General features: G+C 42.3%; 1 protein-coding gene across 2 annotated transcripts in view; it reads left to right on the forward strand.

Moving 5' to 3' along the window:
- MED20 (mediator complex subunit 20) overlaps nt 1–22,678 on the forward strand; it is a 42,761-nt gene that overhangs the window by 5,866 nt on the left and 14,217 nt on the right. Inside the window, exons 3-4 of one of the 2 annotated variants that reach the window (XR_009048196.1) lie at nt 1,156–1,409; nt 3,583–3,853. Coding sequence is in view for 1 of the 2 variants with exons in the window: in XM_057700697.1 (XP_057556680.1) it covers nt 1,156–1,409; nt 3,583–3,774 (446 nt within the window). In the remaining variant the exon portion in view is untranslated. The remainder of the gene's footprint in view (nt 1–1,155; nt 1,410–3,582; nt 3,854–22,678) is intronic. The other variant, XM_057700697.1, reaches the window with a different exon arrangement.

The following is a 22,678-nucleotide window of genomic DNA, read 5'->3' on the forward strand; positions in this document are numbered from 1 at the left end:
CCAGAGATTCAACCCGTGTCCCCTGCATTGGCGGGCGGATTCTTAACCACTGTGCCACCAGGGAAGTTTCTGTCCATTAACTCTTGTAGTGAACGAAACCTTGCTTTCCATTTTTTGCCTTCTTCCACTTTCTACTTAACTAAATATAGCTTTTCTTCCTTCTTGTAGAAAACCTGTAGTAATCAGTGAGAAAACTAATTTCTCAGAAACTGGAATGGGTGAGCTGAGATTCAAAGCTGGATCTTCTAATTCTATATCCTGAGTTCTTTCTATTGTAGTTGTACTGCTTGCTTCCTGAGTCAGCTAGATGTCTTAAAATTCCCCGAGGGCTCCCCATTGCCTTCAGGGTGAAGTCTGAACTTGGGCATGAGGACTTCCCTGGCAGTGCAGTGGTTGAGACTTCACCTTCCAATGCAGGAGATGCAGGTTTGATCTCTAGTAGGAGAGCTAGGATCCCACATGACTTATGGCCAAAAAACCAAAACATGAAGCGGAGGCAATGTTGTAGCAAGTTCAATAAAGACTTTGAAATTGGCCCACATCGAAAAAGAAATCTTTAAGAAAAATATTTAAAAAAATAAACTTGGGCATGGAAGACAAGGCTCTGGCCTCCCTTTCCAGCCTCATGCTTAGATACTCTTCTATGGGGCCACTTCCTATGTTTCAAAGTGGAAGGAGGCAAAGGAAGGTAGAGATGGCCAGAAAAAGAGAGCAGCTGCTTTGTTTGGTATGCTCAAATGCTGTTACTTTTATTTTTGTTAATGTGTAATATATGACTATACAAAAGACCATATGTAAATCTTCTCTGAGTTATTAATCATCATCCTTAATCATCCATCTGTGAGCCCATCACTCAACTTAAGAATTAAACCAAAAAAAAAAGGATTAAAATGATTATCCACACTGTTGAAGTTTCCTGTGTGCCCCTCACCTTTTTCTGTCGAGCGGGTGGGTTTTACCACATGCCACCTCACCTGCTGTTCCTCTCCCTTCCTCTCTGGAACAGGCTTTTGGGTGAGGGGCTTCCCTCCACTGCGCTCCAGGACTGCTGAGATGGTGCTGGGTTGCCACCTGGCCTTGTTCAGCACATTGGACTCTACTCCGGAGTTTGCTGGCGAGGGTCTTGATGCTGAATAGGGTCTCCATCCCTTGCAGGTCAGGCTGGGAAGCTGATGTATGTGATGCACAATTCCGAGTACCCTTTGAGCTGCTTCGCCCTCTTTGAGAACGGCCCTTGCCTTGTTGCCGACACCAACTTTGATGTGCTCATGGGGAAGCTCAAGGGCTTTTTCCAGAGTGCCAAGGCCAGCAAGATTGAGACCCGGGGCACCCGTTACCAGTACTGTGACTTCCTAGTGAAGGTGGGCACGGTTACAATGGGGACCAGTGCCCGAGGCATCTCCGTGGAGGTAAGACCCTGGTGAAACAGGAGCAGATGTGCTGAAGGGGCTGGCTCTGCAGATTTCCACGGCCCCCTGAATGCAAACATGTTTCTGCCTATCTGAGTCTTGTCCGCAGAGCAGCTGCACTTTCTCTCACTATGTCTTTTACCCTTTCTTTAATCACTCAGGGACTCTAGCCCAAGATGGGAATGGGAAGCAGGTAGAGAGCTTAGGAAGGCTGGCTTGCTGGAGAAAGGGAGGGATGGGGGTGGGGGAGGTGGGGGCAGGTGAATTATGATGTGGAGGGACCAGTCACCCATCACAAGAAGGACTGGAGCAGACCAGGGCAACTTTCAGTGCAGTTCACCTTTGGGAGGGGGGCCCTAAATCACGTGTCCACACACCCCTCCTTGGTATGCTCTAAGATAGTCTCAAAAGTTGTGAAGCGTGGGAATTCCCTGGTGGTTCAGTGGTTATGACTCGGTGCTTTCACTGTCGGGGCCTGAGTTCAATCCCTGGTTAGGGCACTAACATCCCACAAGCCGCTGTGGCCAAAAAAAAAAAGTTGTGAAGCAAAGATGTGCCTTTCCCTTTCACATGCTACCCATTATCTTTCATGGTGTGTGTGATGACTTCATCTTTGAGGTATACATTGAAAATGACAAGGCAGAGTGTGACAGTAGCTGGCTTTGGGACCAGTGAGAGTCTGCAATCTAACATGGTCCCCCCCAAAAATAATAAGTAAGCTACAGGGCCTGCCTTTTGAAATTCGATGATTTAATAAGAGCAAAGCCCAAACACGCAAACTGTTTTTGAAGTTAGTCTATAAGAAATGCCATAGAAGAGGCACAGATTGCTCTGGGAGTTCGGGTCAAAGAGAGCACTGCTGACTTGAGGGATTCTCATGCCTCCTGCAGGAGTAGCATTTAAGGAGGGACTTAAGGGATTTCCCTGGTGGCGCAGTGATTAAGAATCCGCCTGCCAGCGCAGGGGATACAGGTTTGAGCCCTGGTCCGGGAAGATCCCACATGCCTTGGAGAAACTAAGCCTGTGCACCACAACTACTGAAGCCTGCGCGCCTAGAGCCCGTGTTCCACAACAAGAGAAGCCACTGCAGTGAGAAGCCAGCGCACTGCAACAAAGAGTAGCCCCCACTCACCACAACTAGAGAAAGCCCGTGCACAGCAACAAAGACCCAACACAGCCAAGAAATAAATAAATAATTTTTTTTTTTTTAAAAAGGAGGAACTTAAAATGTAGAAACATGGGGATAGGTAAGTCCTAAAAAGCACCCCAAGTGGAGAAAAGGGTGTTTAGTGGTCATTACTGCTATGACACTCCAGGGACCTCTAGAGCCAAGGTTTCCTGACCCTTTTCATGTGTGATACACCTTGAAGTTGCCCAGACCCACTGGGGACCCAGTTTGTTTATCTTCACGTTTCCAACTTTGTAGTACAAACACACTCTGGCTATTTCTTTACTTGTTTTTCCTTATGGTTACCAGTAATTTCCCTTGCCATTTCTCCAGTGAAAAATTAGAATGAGAAAGCCTAAGATATGTATCCTTTGGCCCCTGTCACATGGTTTGAGTAATTATTGGGCTGGTCAAAAAGTTCATTCAGGTTTTTCTGTACCATCTTACAGAAAAACTGGATCAAACTTTTTGGACAACCCAGTATTTCTTAGGGTCAGAGTCCAGGTTGTATCTACCTAGGAAGTATGTTTGATCTTGAAGTGACTTATGAGCATACGTGACTATTTTGCCCTCTATTGATCCTTCCAGTGTGTGAGACACTCTCTGTCTCTCTCACTGTCTCCCCCTCCCTCTCCACCCTCCTGCTCTTCATTTTCTGTCTCAGAATTTTCCTGAGCTCTCCATGAATCTGCACCCAGCATAGCTGGGACTATATAGTTCTGAGGTAATTCAAAGGTCCCTAGATCATCCTCTGGGTCTTCTGCGTACGGCTGTGGGTTGATAACCCCAAGATGAGAATATCCGAGCCTAAAGGGAACAATGCTGGGTGTGTCGAATCCCTGTTGTTTGGGTTGGATGTTTCCTGTGGAGCAGCACTGTGCTGGAAGGTGTGTGTCTTTGCCTTATGGTTGGGGAAGATGGGCGCAGGGGGCAAGAGGTACATGAGAAGCAGACGACCTGTCCTTGCCCTCACTCACCCTCCATCTCTGTTCTTTTGGTCCCCAGGTGGAGTATGGCCCCTGTGTGGTAGCTAGCGACTGCTGGAGCCTGCTGCTCGAGTTCCTGCAGAGCTTTCTAGGCAGCCACACCCCAGGGGCTCCCGCAGTGTTTGGGAACAGGCACGACGCGGTCTACAGCCCAGCAGACACCATGGTCCAGTACATGGAACTCTTCAACAAGATCCGCAAGCAGCAGCAGGTGCCCGTGGCGGGGATTCGTTAGTGATTGGCAGCTGCCTGGCTGAGCTGTCGCCAGGGGGACTCCACAGGAGGAGCAGGTGCTGCACCCTCAGGCCTCTCTACCCTGCAAACCTAGGGCAGGCAGGAGGATTTCCTTCCCTCTTTTGTGACTTTTGTTCTGGGGCTCTGGACTCCCCTCCCTTGACCTTCACACACAGCCCCTGACAGCTGTTTTACCCCCAGCCTTGCTGGACTTGGCCTGTCCTCAAGACCAGTAATTATGAAAAGTGGAGAAGTTTGGAGCTTTCCTGGTTTAGGGAAAAGGTAGGAAGGGGGTGTCCCTGCCTAGTGATGGTAGGGAAGGCAGTCTGTATCACCAACTACTGAGGATTTGGTCCAGGCCCACAGTAGACAGGCTGTAGGTTGTGTTTGGGCTGTACTGTGATAAAGGCCTCTCCCTCTGCTCAAAGGATGTGACTGGGCCTCTCCTGGAAAAGGAGTAGGAGGTGCAGCTTATTTGATGGCTGTCATTTTCTGACCTGTTTGCCGAAGTGAATTGTGAGTTCACTTTTCTAGGGTGTTGCCTGAGTCCTTTGAATTCTCCCTCTGGACATCTTTCCATTCTATTGTGAATTATATTAAGGCACAGGCTAAGCTGCTATAACAAGAAGAACCCAAAGTACAGTGGCTCATAGAAGTTTATTTTTCGCTTTTCTAATAGTACAGAGGTAATCAGATGGTCCAGGGCAGATTGAACTCCACAAGGTCATCAGGAACTTGGTTTCCTTCTGTCTTGTTGTTCAGCCATCCCTAAGGTGCTGTCCTTGGGTGAATCACAGCAGACTCATCAGCTCCATGTCCGTATTCCACTGGGGAAAGAGAGCGAAATCAGTTTCTTTTTTAAAGGCCATGACCTGGAGTTGCTTAAATATCTCTGGCCACACTTTGCTGAAAAGAACTCTGTGACATGGAACGTCTTATTTGGGTGGTTATGTGCCCAGTTAAAATGCTGGGGGCTTCTGTGACTAAAACATGAAAGAGAAAATGAATGTGGGGGCCCAGTTAGTAGCCTTTGCTACATGAAGCCAAGACTGTTCTTGGCTGTTATTTTGCAGAGAGTACCCCTTGTAAGGAAGCCCTTTGTTTATGAGTTGGATTGTGATAGGGCTGATGCCAGAGCCACTTTAGCTGGATTAGTGACATGGGGAAGTCACTTATGCATCCCATGCCTAAGTCTCAGCATCAAGACCTCTCCAGTTCTCCTGTGCCCAGAGCTTAGGTTTAGACAGTTGACCTGGTACTCACACTGTGCTTCATGGTTTCCTGAGCTCTTTCTCCTCGTCTCATTTGAGCCTCCAAGCTGCTCATTTGACCTACATTGCCTGCCCACCCACTCCTGCTGCAGAAATGTTCAGTCCAGCTAACACTGAGATACACAGTCAGAGATGGTCTTAGGAAATGTATTAATGTACATACTGCACTATTGTCCTCAAGGATACTGTCCCTCATCAAAGGCACCTAAAGAGAAATTGTTTTCAGATCTAAGTGCTCAGATCTAAAGCCTCTGTAACAAGAATCAGGTAGTAGTCATGTTTCTCTTCTAGCTTTGGCTGGCAGGAAGCTCAATTCAACTTTCTAACTGTAGGACCTGTCATCTGTGTGTTTTCTTCTCACCTCCCCCTGGCTTGTTTGTTTCTTTGTTTTATTTTTACTTTTTTAAATGGAGGTATGTTTTACATATTATTTACACATAATAAAATGCACAGAGTTTTTTATCGTTTTGGCCTTCTGAGTTATGTTTACTCTTGTCCAGATTTATCTATTTGTATTTTTCTTTGGGCTGCCTCAGATCTTTTATGAGATGAGATAGCATTTTGAACATAATGTGTTCCTGAAAATATACAGAAATTGAGTGTGGTAAATATAACTCCAGACTTATGCATTATAAGGAGGGTTTCCTTAAAAACAAAAAAGATTGTATAAACTCTCTAAGCATGCCTTTTAGACACAATCTTGGCTCACAAATTTCCAGTATTCTTCACTTTTGTTCTTTTCCTTTATTTTGAGCGCACATTTGACCAGCTGTAAGTCCAGTGAACATCAGATCAGGCTTTAAGAATCGCCACTCTGTCGATCTTTGTCCTTTGCATCAGATAAAGAAAGCGTATTACTAAAAAAGGCAGGTAATGCAGTGCATTTCTTAAGTCAACAAATTCAACTCCACTAGCAAAGTTGCCGAAACTGAACTGGTAACTAGTGGGAAGGGCCCAAATGTCATCCAGCTTTTGTATGTAAGTCTGAATGGGGCTTTCAAGACTAGTTTAGGATTGTCATTGTATAGTTTTTGAAAGTTCAGTTTGAACGAAAGTTGAGGAACATTTGTATAAAGGGAAAGGGGCATGGTTATCCTCATTTTAAAAACGAAAAAAACTTAAACTCAGCTAGTAAATATTTTGGGTTCAAATCTGATATTCCTCTTTCTACACTAGACTGTCTTCCTGTCCCTTCTTCCTTTGCTTCCAGGTGCTTTACCCCCTCCCCATCTGTAGCTACTCCAAAAGAGCAGAAAGCAGAACATTTTTAGGATTCTGCTAACATGTCACCTTGGTGGGTACCTTTGTCAGAATCATATAGAAATCTGCCAGCCTTGAGTGTCAGAGCCATGCAGGGCAGCTTTAGGGTTCACTTGGTTCTCCTTCACTATAAGATGGGGAGGCGGTGGCTCCCAGGGGGTTCATGCCAAGAGGTGAGGCTGCGGTCAGGACAACCTTCATACTCAGGACTCATGGCTCCCAGCATGTATCAAAGGGTAGCACCTGGACCTCTGTGTAGTGCCAGGTGATTTTAGGTGGAATGTGGGATACATTTTTATTTTAGTACTTATGGCTTATTCTAATGTATATTACAGAAAAATATAACTGGCACTTTATGCCTTAGGATGAGGGTAAGTAAGTTTTTTAAGGAGAGTCCACTTAAGTTATAGTACAGGTGATACCTGCAAAAGGCAAAATCTGGAAGAGGAAGGCAGATGCTAGAATTTGGGGAAACACTGTGTTCTCCTATGTCTCATCCACTTCTTGTGTCCATTGATAGTTCCTGCTGTTTCCTCCTGTGCTGTTCTGGTTCTCTGTAGAGCTGTTCCCATGCTGCCTCCTGCTTGCTTTCCTCATATCTTGAGTACCAAGTCATCACATGTCCCTACTGTGTATTCGTGTCACTGCTCCACTGAGGGAATACCTAGGGACTGACCACTGCTCCCCACCACCAGGTCTGCCCTGACCCACTGTATCCAGTGTTCATTCCTGAGGCTTCAGGATGATGGGGGTAGTGAAAAATTTTCTCTCTGAATCCTGGAGGGTGAGGGGAGCAGTTAGAAATTCCTACCTAAGCACGTCCTCCTGGTGTCAAAAGTTGAGACTTAAAATATAAGAAGGGCTATAGACAACATTTTGACACTCACAGTAGATTTAGAGCTAGGCAGGACTGATGTGTGGCCTTTTCCTTGCCACAGTCTCCCTCTCTGTATCTGCTGCTGTCTGGGAGTTTTGGGCTGCAGTCCCCAATCACAGTTGCTATGTAGAATGGCTGAGACCATTGGCCATGTTACAGGTTTGGTCCTCTCCTGGGGGGTTGGTGTCTTTGGCGTTCAAGCAGTTACTTGTAGAGGGGATTCTCCCCCAAGCTGAGTTTCTGCCATTGTGGAAAGCATTTCAAAATCAGTCTCTTGGGTTAGAAGGGACCCTTGAGTTTCCATAGTTTGACCATCTTTCAGTATTCACATCTTTACACCATCCCTCCCAGAGATCATGTAGCATTAACTTGGCCTCACCTAGGGAAGTCTCTTCCCTGGGTATTTCATTTTTGTCATTACCTCTGAGACAAAAATCAAAGCAAAACATACCTGTCCTTTACCTCCCAGATTGTGGAGACTGTGTGGTACTTAGTGAGGGAGTTTATTGTTAGCTGGTGCTGGAGGATGGTTGGACCGTGACTGTAACTCCACTGTAGGTCTCAACCCCTGAGGGGAGCCTCAGGAGGCCAAAGATGCCTTGAAAGTGGATATGGCTTTGTGTATAAGTGCAGTGTTCTGGGAATAGGATTTATAGGGTTAATTAGAGCGTTTCAAAGATCCATGATCCAAAAAAAAAAAAAAATCTCTGAGGGGAGAACATCCTGAAGGGAAAGAGCGGGAAGACAAGGATAAAAGCAGGTGTGAGATACATCTGGCTGACTTACCACAAGTGAGACCTTCCCCTGCCTCTTGAACCCTCATTTCGGGTCTCATCCAGGGATTTTCCTCCTTCATTTTATAGTCCCTCAGGCCTTTCAGTCAGTTCCTGGGAAGCTGGACTGTGTTCCTGCTCTTTTCTTTCCTATAGGTTCCTGTTTCTCCTCGTCACTACGTATACATACACACAACCTCTCAGAAATGAGTAGGAGCAAATATGTATGAAGCAATCTTTATAGCCCTCTTTGTGGCCCCAGGAGTTACTCTTCCATTATGACACACTCCGTGGGATCTGAAAATTATCCTGTTGTAATGGCATTTGGCTTAATGAGCGTATTTTCATTTTTCAGAATGGTGTGATTGATGAAGCAGAGAAATAGTTCTTTGCCTCTGTGATAAAATTAGCAAGTTAGAAAAAAAAGATTCTTGGAACTCTCAGGGCAAAGATTCCTGATTCTCTTGTACTCTCTGTTTTATTTCCCAACACATCCCTGCGCCATCAGATGGCATAGAGCTGTTTTTAAGGTTAATATGAATTCTACTGAGTTTTCTTTGGAGGCTTTTAAAAAAGAATTTAGGACGACAATTTGTATATCCTAGATTGTCCCAAAGGCAGAATTCAATAGTGTACATCTCCTGTCATGTGGGAAAGGCAAGGCTAGGAATGTGGAATTGACAGGTGTTCTGAGGCAGTCTACTACAGGGAAGAGAACACTGCTTTTGGAGACAGATGGCTGGGTGCTAGCCATAGTACTGTCCCTGGCTTGCCAGGTAACTTCAATCATGTTGGCCTTTCTGGATCTCATCTGTATAGTGGGAGTAATGATGCCCTCTTTCTGTATTTCATAAGCTTGTTGAGAGGCTTAGGGGAGAATAGATGTAAAGAGGCAAGGTGATGCTGTCTCTGCTCTTGTATCTTTTTAATGGTGCTAAAGGTATTGTGTATGGTTAAGATGTTTAAGATGGGAAGCTATGGGGTCATTACTGCTTAGTAGCAGGTTAAAATTCTCCTTCAATGCAAAGGAAATAGTTGCAATAGAGAATGAGCAATATGGAGAGAGGGTCCAGAGAAAGTATCTGTCATACAGGTGTATTTTTGTAACCAGATCAGTGAGAACAGTTGTATGGACCATCTCTAAAGCATGGAAATATATATTTTAATATTTACTTACAGTGTTGAGATTTTACTTGTTCTCCTACAACCTAAAGGAAAAGAAGCTGAGCTTTAAAAAAAAAAAAAGTGGGGTAGAAGTGACTCTATGTTCTTTGTGTAACACATCCATCCCTGTTTCCCCTCAGCTCCCAAGCCTTAGTTGTGCCTGCTTCTAAATTATTTTTTAGATGCCAATGTATATGGTGACTGTACTTACAAGCAGTTGTGTCTAAAGAAGGTTCAGTGTTCCAGATTCTGTTTTCCATTCCTCATTGGTGAACCACCTAAGCTTTGAACTCTGAAGCTACAATAAAACCTTTTTGTTAGCTATCCTGCACAGCCTTTTCATATTTGAATTATCTAAAATAGCCTTCTTATTCTCTGTGCTTCCATCTGATACACAAGTCTCAGACTTTTTGGTATCAGAATTCCTTGATGCACTTAAAAATTACTGAGTACCCCAAAGAGCTTTTGTTTATGTAAGTTATATCTATTGGTATTTACCTTATTAAAACTTACTTATAATGGAAAAATGAAAGTATTTATTAATTCATTTAAAAGTAGCAATAAACCCATCATGTTAACATAAATAAAATATTTTAATGAGAAATAACTTTTTTTCCAAACAAAAAAATTTAGAAGAGTGGCATTGTTTTATATTTTTGCACATCTCTTGAATGTCTGGCATAATAGAAGACAGTGGATTCTAATATCCGCTTCTGCAGTCAGTCTGTTGGAATTTGGTGTTTGGTTGAAGAATATGAAGAAAATCCAACCACACAGATGGGTGGTTGGAAAAGAGAAGTGTAGCGATACTGTCTTCCGATAATTGTGGATGTTCTTTGATACTATATCACAACTCCACTAAAGGTTAGTTGCCATGTGGAATCTCAAATCCTATCAGTGAACTTTTTGTACTCTTATCATATTAACATTCAGTGGTTTATTTTGCACGTTGAAGGGGTGTTTTACCCATACACGATTTTGTAGCGTCATGCATTGGTCATCTGGGAAATACTGCAGATCTTTTAAATGTTGACCCATTTCACTATACAGTATCAAAAAATCATATTTGTTAATATCACCACCAATCTCATCAGAAAAGTCTTGGGAAACTATTAAGCTCACATTGGCAGATACGTTTTCAGAAATTCTAAGTTTTGCCTGAGAGCTTGAGTTGGATCATCACTAACAAATGCTGTCAGGCTCAATCTATTTATTTTCAAGAAAATATCTTTTGGATACCCAAGGCTGAAGAACTAGTTTATCTGTTAGCTGTTCTTCCAAGTAAAAATGGTATTGTGTGAATTGCTAATTCAGCTCAAAAATCAGAGAAATTGCACAGTGCTTTTCCTCAAGAAAAACACTGTAAGGAACAAAAGTGCTTTATGCCTACATCCACTTAATTACGTAGAAGAGCATTACTGAATGTTCTTACATAAAACAAATAGTTTTTATTTTAGTGCTTCATCAAGGACTTCCTTAAAGTGACACAGGTATTATTTTTTTCCTGTGAATGGGTGGCAGTGAAGAATACCCTGACTGATAGTACAGTTTAGTGCCATTGCCTTGATTGCAGCAGCAGTTTTACCTGTTACTTTTGTATCATTAGTGTAAATGTCATCACAGTGACAAAGGCAAATAATATCTTATTACTATGAAAATAGTTTTGATTTGAGGCACCCTCCTGAAAAAAGTCTCTGGGGTCACCAGGGCTCCACAGGCCACACTTTGAAAACCACTGGTCTAATACATACAGCACTGAGAATCCCCCCAAAACACACCCGGATTGCTATTTTGAGAGCACCCCTTCAGAAGTCTTAAGTGGCTCCAAAATACTTCACTCAAAAAAGCACCTATAATGTGTCACCTATTTTGTTAGGAAAATAACATCGTATAAGATACCTTCTTTATTCTCCAAGAATTTTCTTGAGGGGTTGGGGAGTAGGGGGAGAAAATAGATAATTGAGGAGTTATAATGTAAGATAAGAATTCCTTAAAGAAAATAATTTAAAGGTGTTAGCAAAAGGCATGCTAAATTTTAGGTCTAACTCTGAGCTCTTGAACCACATGGCAAATCCTCACCAAATCAATCAATCAGTCAATCAGTCAATCAATCAATCAATCACTACTAAGTCTTCTTTCATCAAAAGTCTTAAAAGTCTAAGTTAGTTACCTTTGGCAATATTTTTACAGGCTCGGCTCCAGCCATTGTAGATTCATGCTTACATGTTCTTTGGCTTTTGTTGCTTCTGTATTTCATATTTACAAGTGTGTAGCTTTGAGCCAGTGTAGGTGGTAACACGTTTATTTCTTTTCCCTGCCCTTGTATTTAAACGTAAGCCTTTACCTGTTTTAGCCTTGTATTGGGTGTTGTAACTGTTAGTCTTATTTGGGGGAACGCCCCCCCGCCCCCAAGCTATGTCAGGACAATGAACCCAAGAGGCTGCACGGGAAGGAAGCCTTTTCTTAGACTGAGAAGATTTGTAGAAATAACCGCTCTTCTGGTTCCCTGGGGTCTCCATCCCCACGATCTGCGGAACTTCTTCAGTTTACAGCAGCGAACCTCTTCCTTAGGGGGATTTCCATAAAATAGCTGAATTCCGACTGGGTCATCAGTGGCAAAAATCAGACACGTGCTCGCTCGCCTGGGAGCCAATAGTAACTTTCGCAAAAGCTGCCTCAGGAAACCCCACAGTTTGGAAGCTGCATCTTTCGGAAACTGACAAATAATAGTTTTTTAACAGAACAGAACAAAAACCTAGACAGGATAATGAGGAAGGCTTTTCCTCTTGGCAGTGGGAAGCGATGTTAAAGAGGCTCCATGCAAAAGGAGTGAGGGGAACTATCTTAAATTCCTTTATGGTTCCGCGGGCTGATGGGCTGGGGAGAAGGGGGCGGAGATGGGCGCTGGTGAGTCTCTGGCCCTTTAAGGAGGAGGGACAGCCGTAAGACTCTGTACCTTTAAGAGTCTCTTTGTCTGGAAATCTTATTTACCCTCCTGTGCTTCAACCAAACTTCGACCCGCGATTCACAACGCCCCTCTACGCCGTCGCCCCTTACGCCAGGCTTAAATCGGCCGCGCGTCGGTGGCTAACCCTAAACTCAGCCGCGCGAACCCTCCGAGAGGATATCTGTGCTGGGTCGCTGCCCAGCGCTGCGCCGTTGGCGCAATGCGGGGCCCGGGGGGCGGGGCTCCGGCGGGCGGGCCAATGGGCGGGCAGGGGGCGGGGCCGTGTTCGGTTGTCTCGCGCCCTGGTGACAGCTCGCGCGTGCTGATGATGGCGGTAAATAGAGGGGAGTCGGGGGAGGGGGCGGAGGAGGTGGGGAGGCAGCAAAGGGGGTAGCTCCAGGGGGTGGAGGACGGAGACCGGGGAGGACGCGACGGCCAGGGAGCCCATTCTGAGACTCGGAGGCGGGGACAGGAGTCTCCGGCACGCTGGCCCTCCCCTTTAAAGAAGCAAAATCCTCACACACCGGGTGAGGGGCGACAAAGGCGGCGCGCGCCTCACGGGCGGGAGGAGCGGCGGCAGGGGGCGGGGCCGCGGCGCCGGCGGGCTGGGGGCGCCCGGGGCGGGGGCCGGCGGGAGGCGAGAGCCGGCTGTCCGGGCGCGCCGGCCCTTTATTTTGGCGGGGTGGGCGACCGCTGGGTTTGGGGTAAAAGCCTTGAGGGGAGAAGGGAAGGAAGGCTTGGGGGCGGTTGAGGGGAACGGATCGGAGATTGAGACGAGGAGGATTAAGGGGAGAAAGGGTTAGAAGGCAGGGAGAGGAGGAGTGAGAGAAAGCCAGCCAAGGAGGTAGGAAGGAGGCAAAACCCAGGGTGGGTGGTAAGGAAGCCGGGCCGGGAATGAGGTGAGGAAGCCCGAGCCTAGGAAGAGGGCTCCTCGGGTTAGGTGTGAGAGCGGGGATTTGGAGGGGAAAGCTTGGAAGGGGATGGTAGCGGGGTGAGGGTTACTGGGGTAAGAGTTGGAAGTGGAAGGCACGGAGGGGCAGAGCTGGGGTAGTAGTTGGGAGTAGAGGAGAGAGAGTGATTAAGAGCCAGACGTGACAAGGGTGTGAACTAGTGCAGAGCGAGATGAGCTGAAGGACTAGGACCGGCGGTGGGTGGGAACAGCGAGGTTCTGAGAAAGGTATGGGTTAGTGGGTGGGCAGTGGGTGTAAATTCTTGAAAGGGAGGGAGGGGGAATGAGACACTGGACTAGTACCAGGTGGAGTTAGGAATAAGTGCGGTGGGAGTGGAAGGGGGAAAGGAAATAGAGATGAGAGATGGGGCGTTTGTAGGACAGTTCGGGGACCAGAAAAGCTGAAAGGAGAAGAAAGTGAGGGTGTGAGAAGTGATGGAGGTCTGAGACAGGGTAACTGGCGAATTGTATTAATTGACGAGGTGCAGCAAGATCCAAGGTAACAAACAGTGAGGTCAAGAGACAGGGCGAAAAGCGGATGGTGAGAGGAGCAAGGAAGAGATGGGCCCCAAAATTTAAAGGATGAGATGGGAAGTGAGGGAAGAGAATAGGGTTAAGGGAAGCTTGGAGAAGCCTGATGGATGTAGAGCTGGGGTAGACTGCGCAGGGGTGGGAATCCAATGTGCATGTTGGGGGCAGATGCTCCAGAAGGTCTGCGTGGGTCAGGGCACAGACGCTGTAGTGAAGGATCAAGTGTAGGGAGCCTTTGGTGCAGAAGAGGAGGAACCATGGTGAGTGAAAAGAGACCTAGAGATGGGGGCAAAAACTAAAAAGTAACAGTGGAGGTGGGGGGTGCGGGAAAGGAATTCTTTGTTGAGAACTATAAGTGTGTTGAAACTGAGTCCTTTTGTCCATGAAAGTAAGAAATTCCAGAAACCTCTTTCTCTTTTCAAGGAATCTTGAATCTGCTACCACCTTTCATGGCTTTTTAAATCGACTTTTCATGTCCACTTTGAAAAGATGAGACCCATTTTGATTTGATTTTGTTCTTCTATGAATGATAAAACATCAACTGGGTGTCGAGAAGCTCTGCATTTCACTGGTGTTGTGAAAATGGGGAAATGGGTTGTATTTCCAGTGCGGTTGTGCCTGTGTGGTGTGACAGTGTTGTGCTGTAGCAGTGTGATACCTGACAAGCACTGAGCAATGCTTTATCGACAGCCTTTTCATTTTCAATGGAGAGCACACTGTTTTTGAGATAGAGAAAGATGAAAATCTTTTTGTTTTGTTTGATCAACCAGATTTCTGCCTAATTGTTTTTGGTGGCTGGAGAATATTGAGAAATCATTTCAGAGAAAGGCAGATAGCCAACCAGGGAAGTTTGCCGGGAGTGAGATTTAAATCAGGGCGGTGAGGACTTTGAGTTCTTAAGCTGCCTTTAGCTTTGTGTGGGACTTTTTATACTATAGTGGGGAACTCATCCACTTAACAAAGATGGAATAAAGAAAGGGAGATTTAGAACAGTAGAGGATTTTAGAGTGGGACTTATCTTTTGGATTTAAATAATGGGTTTACGGGTAATTTTTATCATGAAGAAACCTCTAAGATAATGCAAGTTGGAGCCTTGGACAGCTCCCCTGTCTCTCCTGTTTTGTAGTTGTGAATAAAAAAATTAACATTTCTAGAAGAAGCTTTGATTTTTAACACACTTTTGGAAATTAAAAGGAAGATTAGAAATTTGGGACAAAATTTAGGTTATTCTTAACCAAGTATTTTTTAATTTTTTTAATTTTTTTTATTTTTTTATTTTTTGGGGGGTACACCAGGTTCAATCATCTGTTTTTATACACATATCCCCGTATTCCCTCCCTTCCTTGACTCCCCCCACCTCGAGTCCCCCCCACCCTCCCCGCCCCAGTCCTCTAAGGAAGTATTTTGTTTTGATGGTTTTTATCCTGAAGCTTTTTACATTTAGCCAAGAATATGAGCGATTATTACTTTACATTTGATGGTGCTGAAAGATAGAATATAATTTACTTAAGAAAAAAATGCAACCTTTTCTTGAGACTCTTATTTGAGGTTATTTCATTAGTGTACAGTCAGATACACAAAGATGCTTTTTCTTCGAAGTTATATGAATTTTGGATTGCCACTGTTTTGTAGTATTTGTATAAATGACAAAGATCAGGTTGATGGTATCTGTGATAGTTAGCAAAGATTAGATTTTGATTAGTGGATATCAGAAACATTGGTTATTAACGTATGTGAATAATTTAGAATCTTAAATTGTTCTGGATTCAGCTGCTAGGTTCATGGATTCTGGATTCTGTTGAGCAGGTGTTCAGGGTGACTAGATTGATTTAGCAGTTTAACAGGATTTCTTTAAATTACTATTTTTCCTGCTAAGTTTCAAGAGGACTAGTCTGAAATGTTAACTTTCAAGCTGGAGAGTAACTTTGGTATGAGGCATCTGTTTCTGTGAGATGTGTATGCGTGTTTTCTTCCTTTCTAGATGTGTCTGACATTGCTAGTAGGTTGTACTCTGTGTGTGGTATTGCCATTTTTGTAATGTAATTGTTTGGTACTTGATATCTTTGTATAAATTATTTTAAACTTATTTGGTAGTGATGAGGAAAATATAAACTCTAAGATAAACCAAGGGTCTGTCTACCATTTGGGTCTTGTCTGTTTCTGTACGCTGCCACGGTGTGTTAAATCACCACTTCTCATTGTGAATGGTTATTTCTCAATTGATATAAACTGAGGATGGATAATCTTTTAGTACAAATAATACTATTTATCAATAAGGAATCCAGTGATAAATTTAAGCTTTATTTTCATTTGTTCATCAAGTAGAATTCTACTCAATTTACTTTATTTTGGCTATAATCTTATTTGCTAAGCCAAAAACTTATGTTTGTATATTCATCGAGTAGGTTGTACATAATTAAATGTTTTTCTGGTTAATTGTAGATTCTTTGGATGGGAAGAGACCTTGAAAGGACCTCTAGTTTATCCTGCAACTTCAGTCAATATCCCACTTAAATCATCCCAGGTAGATAAAAATTTATCCTATTTGTGTAAGTTTTCGGAGGTAATGTAGCAACCTTTGTAGGTAATATTTTCCAGCATTTAATTATTTTCTCTATAAGGACAACCTGTTTTCTATCTAACTAGAACACAGTACAGTATTTGTTTTTGTTCTCTCTTGCCCCATTCTCAATTTTTGAGTAATACCTGCTTACTGTAGGATTAAGAAGACCCTATTTCTTTGTAAACTCAGTAATAGTAGCTACCCATGTATAGTGCTTTTGTGCCAGACACTGTTGTAAGCTCTTTGCAGCTTGTAACTCATTTATTCCTTATAGCAATCCTATGAGGTCAGAACTATTACTGTTCCCATTTTACATGTGACAAAATACAGGCTCCTTGAGATTAAATGATTTGCCCAAGGTTATACTCAGACATTTCTACAGCTACTTGTTTGATAGTTGATAATCTTATAGTGTGGATAATACTGTTTCTTTTTGTCAAGTAGTAACTGAATGATACATTTAAGTTCATAAGGTAGAATACATTTAGTTCTTCAGGTAGAATAAGGTGGGGATGGGATTTGAACCTTGGCATTTTGTGGGCAGTCTACTTCCGTATTACCTCTACTTGACTGTTGTAAAGTGATCCCTCAGCATGTTCTTCTCCAGTTTATTTTGTCCCTATCCAGTCTTGTTTACCAGACCTTAAATTAGCCCTATGGTTCTGTTATTAACCGTTTCTCAGTTCCTTCCTAGATGGGGAACCTGGGACAGACACCAATAAGGGCTATGTTTCATGCAAAGATTACATCAAGGTTCTTACATGCTTGTATTTTTTTGTTACAAAATTGTATTTATAAAACAAAACAACCCCGAATCAATAAAATGCCTGATTGCATTGCAGATTAATGCTTACCTGTCTACCTTTTTAGCTAAAAAAGGCCCTGAACTTTTCCTTAGTGGGCAGCAGTCTCTCATCTGCAAACCTGTGTGGTACATAGCAAGTCGATATAGGTTTGCACATGAGAGATTGCTGTCCATTGAGGGAAAAAAAGGAACTCACATTTCAGTGAGGATATCCATAAGCAAAATCTGTTCAGACTCTTGCTGATTTTTTTTCTATCTTCTCTTTATGTGTGCCTATGCAAGCAACATACTAAATACATTTATGCATGCTTTAATTTGCTGAAGTAATTGATTCACTTTTTTAAAAATAATGTTTGTTTGTTTGTTTATTGGCTGTGTTGGGTCTTGGTTGCTGCGTGTAGGCTTTCTCTAGTTGTGGTAAGCGGGGACTACTCTTCATTTCAGTGCATGGGCTTCTTATTGCCATGGCTTCTCTTGTTTCAGAGCATGGGCTCTAGGCATGCGGGCTCAATAGTTCTGACACTTGGGCACTAGAGAGCGCGGGCTTCAGTAGTTCGCAGCACACGGGCACAGTAGCTGTGGCGTGCATGCTCTAGAGCACAGGCTCAGTAGTTGTGGCGCACGGGCTTAGTTGCTCTGCCGCATGTGGGATCTTCCCGGACCAGGGCTCGACCCTGTGTCCCCTGCATTGGCAGGCGGATTCTTAACCACTGTGCCATCAGGGAAGTCCCTCTTTTTTTTTTTAAGACTTTATTTTTTGGGGGGCAGTTTTAGGTTCACAGTAAAATTGAAGGGAAGGTACAGAGATTTCCCTGCCCTCACACATGCATAGCCCCCCCCATTATCAACATCCCTAACCAAAGTGGTTTTCATTTGTTACAATGGACTCAAAATTTTTAAAAATAACTAATAATGAATTGTTTCATATACTTATGTTTGAAACTCAAAACAACCCTAGGAGAAAGCTTCTTTGTTAACACTCGATTTTTTTGTGACTTTGGATTTTTGTGCAATGTTTCAAACTTTATAGAAAAGTTGCAAAAATGATACAAGGAACTTCTGTATATGCTTCTTCAAATTCACAGATTTTTTTTATTTTTCCCTATTTACTTTATCATTTTCTCTCGTGCATATTTTTAAGTAAATTGGAAAAAATGCATATGAAGGCCTTAATTTTAAAAAGAAAAGGGAAGAATGTTTTGAGTATATCAGCAAGTTGGTATGTGTTTGATTTTGGTCAAGCATGCCAAGCAAAGGAATCTCAAGATTGGATTTAGAGTGGATTTGGTGGTTTTATGGTTTGTTGTCTTTATTATATTTTGAAAACCGTCCCTCATTAGCAAAAACTGTCCCTGTCTGCCCTTTTGCAGGGGACCTCCTTAGCACCTGGCATGATGTGTTCACACACAGTGGGTCCTCAAGATATGCTAGCTCTTGATGATGTACGGGTGATAATTATGTATAGACAGGAGCCACAGCGCTTTTCACCACCATGACTGAGATGTATTTAGGTGAAATACATATTTTACCTAAAGATCCTTATGTTGCTTCAACAAACTGGAAAAGATCTAATTGTAAAATATACTTCCCGAGGAACATTGCTTGCAATTAGTACAAGTAGGTTTGCCTTATGGTAAGGAGATGAATGTAAATATCTTCACAGTTTGTTACTTCCCCCCAAAATAAACCTAAATTTGGGGAGTCTTTTCAGTTGTCGTGATATAAGGAGATTTCACTGACCCCATCCCCACTGCCACCTTCCAGTTCATCCTTGATCTTTATTAAAATGGTAGCCTGTCTGTTTGATAAAGGCATGACTTGCAGAATGAGGCCTGTCTGATTTCACTGAAAGGATTATTAACTGGATTCTGACAAATGTAAAATACAGCACTTGTAGCACCTCCTCCCCCCGAGTTAAGTGATCATCAAAGCTATGAAATATAGCTCCTTATTAAAGCTGATTGTAATAATGAAAAACACTTTGCTTTCATAAGGATGAGAAAATTACAAACTATTTGGAAAGCATTCTCTCCAGTCACGTGTTATTGTTTCTGAGACATGGGCAGCTTTTAAGGATTATAATACTATTTCTTTGCCATTTACATGTTAATAGAAGTCTGAAAAGTAAGACCCTCTTCTGAAATTATCAGGGTTGTTTTTATTATGTGTCAAGTTGTAAACAGCATTCTGTGACAGGTATTTTCTCTCTTTGTCTTCTATTGAGCTAATTAGTAATTTACACTCTAGTAACATCTCTTTCAGCCTCGCTGTGTGAAAATGCCTGCTACTCTGTGCCTTCCGTGTAGCCTGGGCTGGCAAATGATCGGGGGCAGATGTTGGTTAGCACATCCGAAGGATCAGGGATAAAATTTATTTTTGTCTTTTTTTGTCTTGTGTTTTTATAAACATACAGGCTTTTGTATCTGCCCTTCTCCTGCCATGCCGCCCCCCCCACCCCTTCCCCCATTCAAATAGAAATGTTATGACCTCCTATAATCCAGAGCTACTGCCCTTGATTCAACTTTGGATTGTTTTTTATTCTGTCTCCCACCCTCACCGCCACCCCCACCCCAACGCTGTGGGATTTAGGGGGGATTAGCACAGCAGTCTGGCATAGTTTAGAGCCCAGGAAGCTGGTCTTCACTGCTCCCTACCATCCACAGAATACAGAGCTTCTTGTCATTGTCTTTAGAAGCCAGCAGTGCTTCTCTTGCTGGGCAAGTTATGTGAGGGGTGGGAGGGCAGCACTGTTGCTAGTGAGTTAGAAAGATGCTTTTATGTGACACTTGATTCTCTCCAAAGGAAAGATAGGTCCTACCTTTCCATCAGCTTTTTCAAAATGCAGCCGTTGAGTGACCAAAAGACAATTTATAGCTTGGCTTTAGCACTTTGTCACAGTGGTGTTCTCTTTCCTGCCCCCATTCTATCTCTCTCTTTCAGTCTCTGACATGGGAAAGATGATGTGTAGTATCTGTCATGTTTTGAAACGGATAGGCCATGTGGACATGCTGGTGTAGCACGAGCTTTTGACTTTGAAATAAAGTCTTCAAGATCAATTTGTTCTGTAGGGAATATAAATTTAAATTGAGAATTAAAGGAAGAGTAGAGAGGGGTTTACTGATTTATCAGTTTTGAGCCAAAACCTTTCTAGAATGCTAGATAATTTGTGGTACTTACTTTTTGCAGTTATGGATACTAATTTATCATGATAATAAGGTAAAAATCCCTGCTAGAGCTAGAGTCTCCCTGACAAAAATTGTTACCTGGAGGTGGCCACTAAGAAAATCAGATAAGAAAACGTGTGAATAGCTCAGTTCAACCATTGTTGCTAATAGTATTATAATCATAGACATTTAGCCTTTGGCAGTGAATCAGCATTCATGAACAGAGGGCGTTTCATTTATGTTAGCTTTCACTGAGTCTGTGGGGCTGTATTAGTGTTTTGTTTTCATAATTCAGAAGTCTAGAAAGTTTCTATGCTTGGCCATTGCTAACATTTACTTTTTTTCTCTCCTTTTTTTATGTTCTAATATAACCACCTATATCAATTGTCTTAATTGTATTGGATGTTCATGGCTAGATATTGATTTCACTCCTGTGCTTTCACATCTAAAAGAGGTCACAGGTCAGATTAATAAACAACATATGAAAAAGTAGAATATCAAAGTGGCCTAATCACACAGGGGTGTTGTGAGTAAGTAAAAGTAAGAAAGTGAATGTATGACTATGGAATTGGATATATTCTTTTAAAAGAAATATTTCTAAAATATATGGCATAGTGTGAAGAACTGATAACAGTGCATTTCAAGTGAAAGGTAAATAATTGTGCTTTAGTGAAGAGATCAGACTTATTTGTGGTGGCATCATTGTCCACTCCATACTAAAATCCCAAACTGGTTAAACATTACACCCTAGTTTTACTGTTAATGTGCTTCTTGAATTCTTTTTTTCTCTATAGGCCGTTCAGCTTATCCTACAGCGAATAAGTTCAAAACTTATTTAAGCTATATATAAATTCTAATTCTACTCATTTAAATAAATATAACATAAAACATAATTACCACTTTTTTACCTGTTAGATTAAAAAATTAAACAAGTTGATGGTAGCGAGTAGTGGATGAGAATGTGGGGAAATTGGAATTCCTACACACTATTGCTGGGACTGTAAGTTTCCTTGAAGGTAAATTTGGAAGTGTCTGTTGGAATTTTAAATGTGTGTACTCTGTGACCCAGCGATTCCACTTCTTGAAATTTGTGCTATAGATATATTTATATGCTTGCATGAAAAATATGGGTACAAAGTTTTTCTTTATAGTGTTGCTTGTTCCTGAAAAAACAAATGAACAAACAAAAAAACGATGTCTGTCAGTTAGGGACTGGTTAAATAATGTAATAATGTGTGGTGGGTCCATACAATGGAATACCATTAAGCTATTAAGGAATGCAGTGAATCTCTATTTGCTGATGTAGAAAGATGTCTGTTATTTTTTTTTTAAAGTCACATTATAGGACAATATGTATAGAATACTCCTATTTTTGTAAAATGTTAAGGAGTGTTGTTGAGGTGTTCCCTTTTTAGGGGGAGGGTATTTACTTTTTAGTGTATGCACTTCTATAGTGGTCACTTTTAATAATCATGTGAGGAAGGGGTTAACTGAGAACATTTTCATGAAGGAAACTTCCTCCCTTGATAGTAAGGAAGGAGAAAGAAGCTGGCCAGAGAAGAGAACTTCTCCTTTCATATGAGATGTATGAGATATATCAGTCAAGTTTTTAAGTAAGAAATGAGGACCGCAATGGCAGGAAGAGGTGATGTAGTGGAAGCTGAGACTATTTGGTGGAGATTTGAAAGGCAATGATAAAGAGCTTGAATTTGATTTGAAAAATGATCTATAAAATGGAGATGATAATAGTACCTAGTCCGTTGGGTTGTGAGGACTGAAGTAAATAATGCATATAAAATATTTAAAACAGTGACTGACACATAGTAAGTGCTCAATATTAGCTATCATTATTGAATGAAAATATATTACCTTTTGTAAGCCCGAATAAATTAACGTGTTGTCTTTTGTTGTGTGCGGTGATGATTTTGCTAACTCCACTGACAGACGTGTAGTTTGGTTTTTTTCCGGTTGTATTGATGGTTGGCCTAACCATTCCTATTCTTCACCTTTGATCCTCCCACCTTCTAACCCTTAGTATTAAAATCTGAAATCTGAATATAATTTTAGAGCTTTAGACATATGATGTCCTGCCAGTTGCTATTGAGTTTGTTTACCAATATTATCATGTATACTAGCTAACATTTGGGGGTTGTAAAAAGAGGGAAACAAGTAATTTGGGGAGAAAACGTCATTTTATGTGCCCATGGGATGTGGAATATATACGTCACTTTGCACCGAATGTGTTAATCAGTTTTTGTTAGCAGTGCAATGTAATGAGCATATTAGCTACAACACCTTCATTGACAGCCAGCAGTCTGCTTGCAAAATCTTTTAGAAAACAGAAATCTGGCGAGAACTGTTCCTGAGCAGTTGAAATATCTTTGGGGGAAAGTTACAAAGAACAAATAAAGTAGAAAAAAATTATCTACCAAACAGAAATTGTTTCACTACTGAGAGCCATGAGAAAAGATGTTTTATCTGTGGGCTAAGATGTGACGATGTAATTTCTTAGGGCTTTACAGTGCGTTCTTTTTGTATTTCGATTTTTCATTTGTCATTTAAAGAACTTCAAAGTAT

Source organism: Hippopotamus amphibius, chromosome 11, assembly GCF_030028045.1.
Source record: "Hippopotamus amphibius kiboko isolate mHipAmp2 chromosome 11, mHipAmp2.hap2, whole genome shotgun sequence".
NCBI classification, from domain to species: Eukaryota; Metazoa; Chordata; class Mammalia; order Artiodactyla; family Hippopotamidae; genus Hippopotamus; species Hippopotamus amphibius.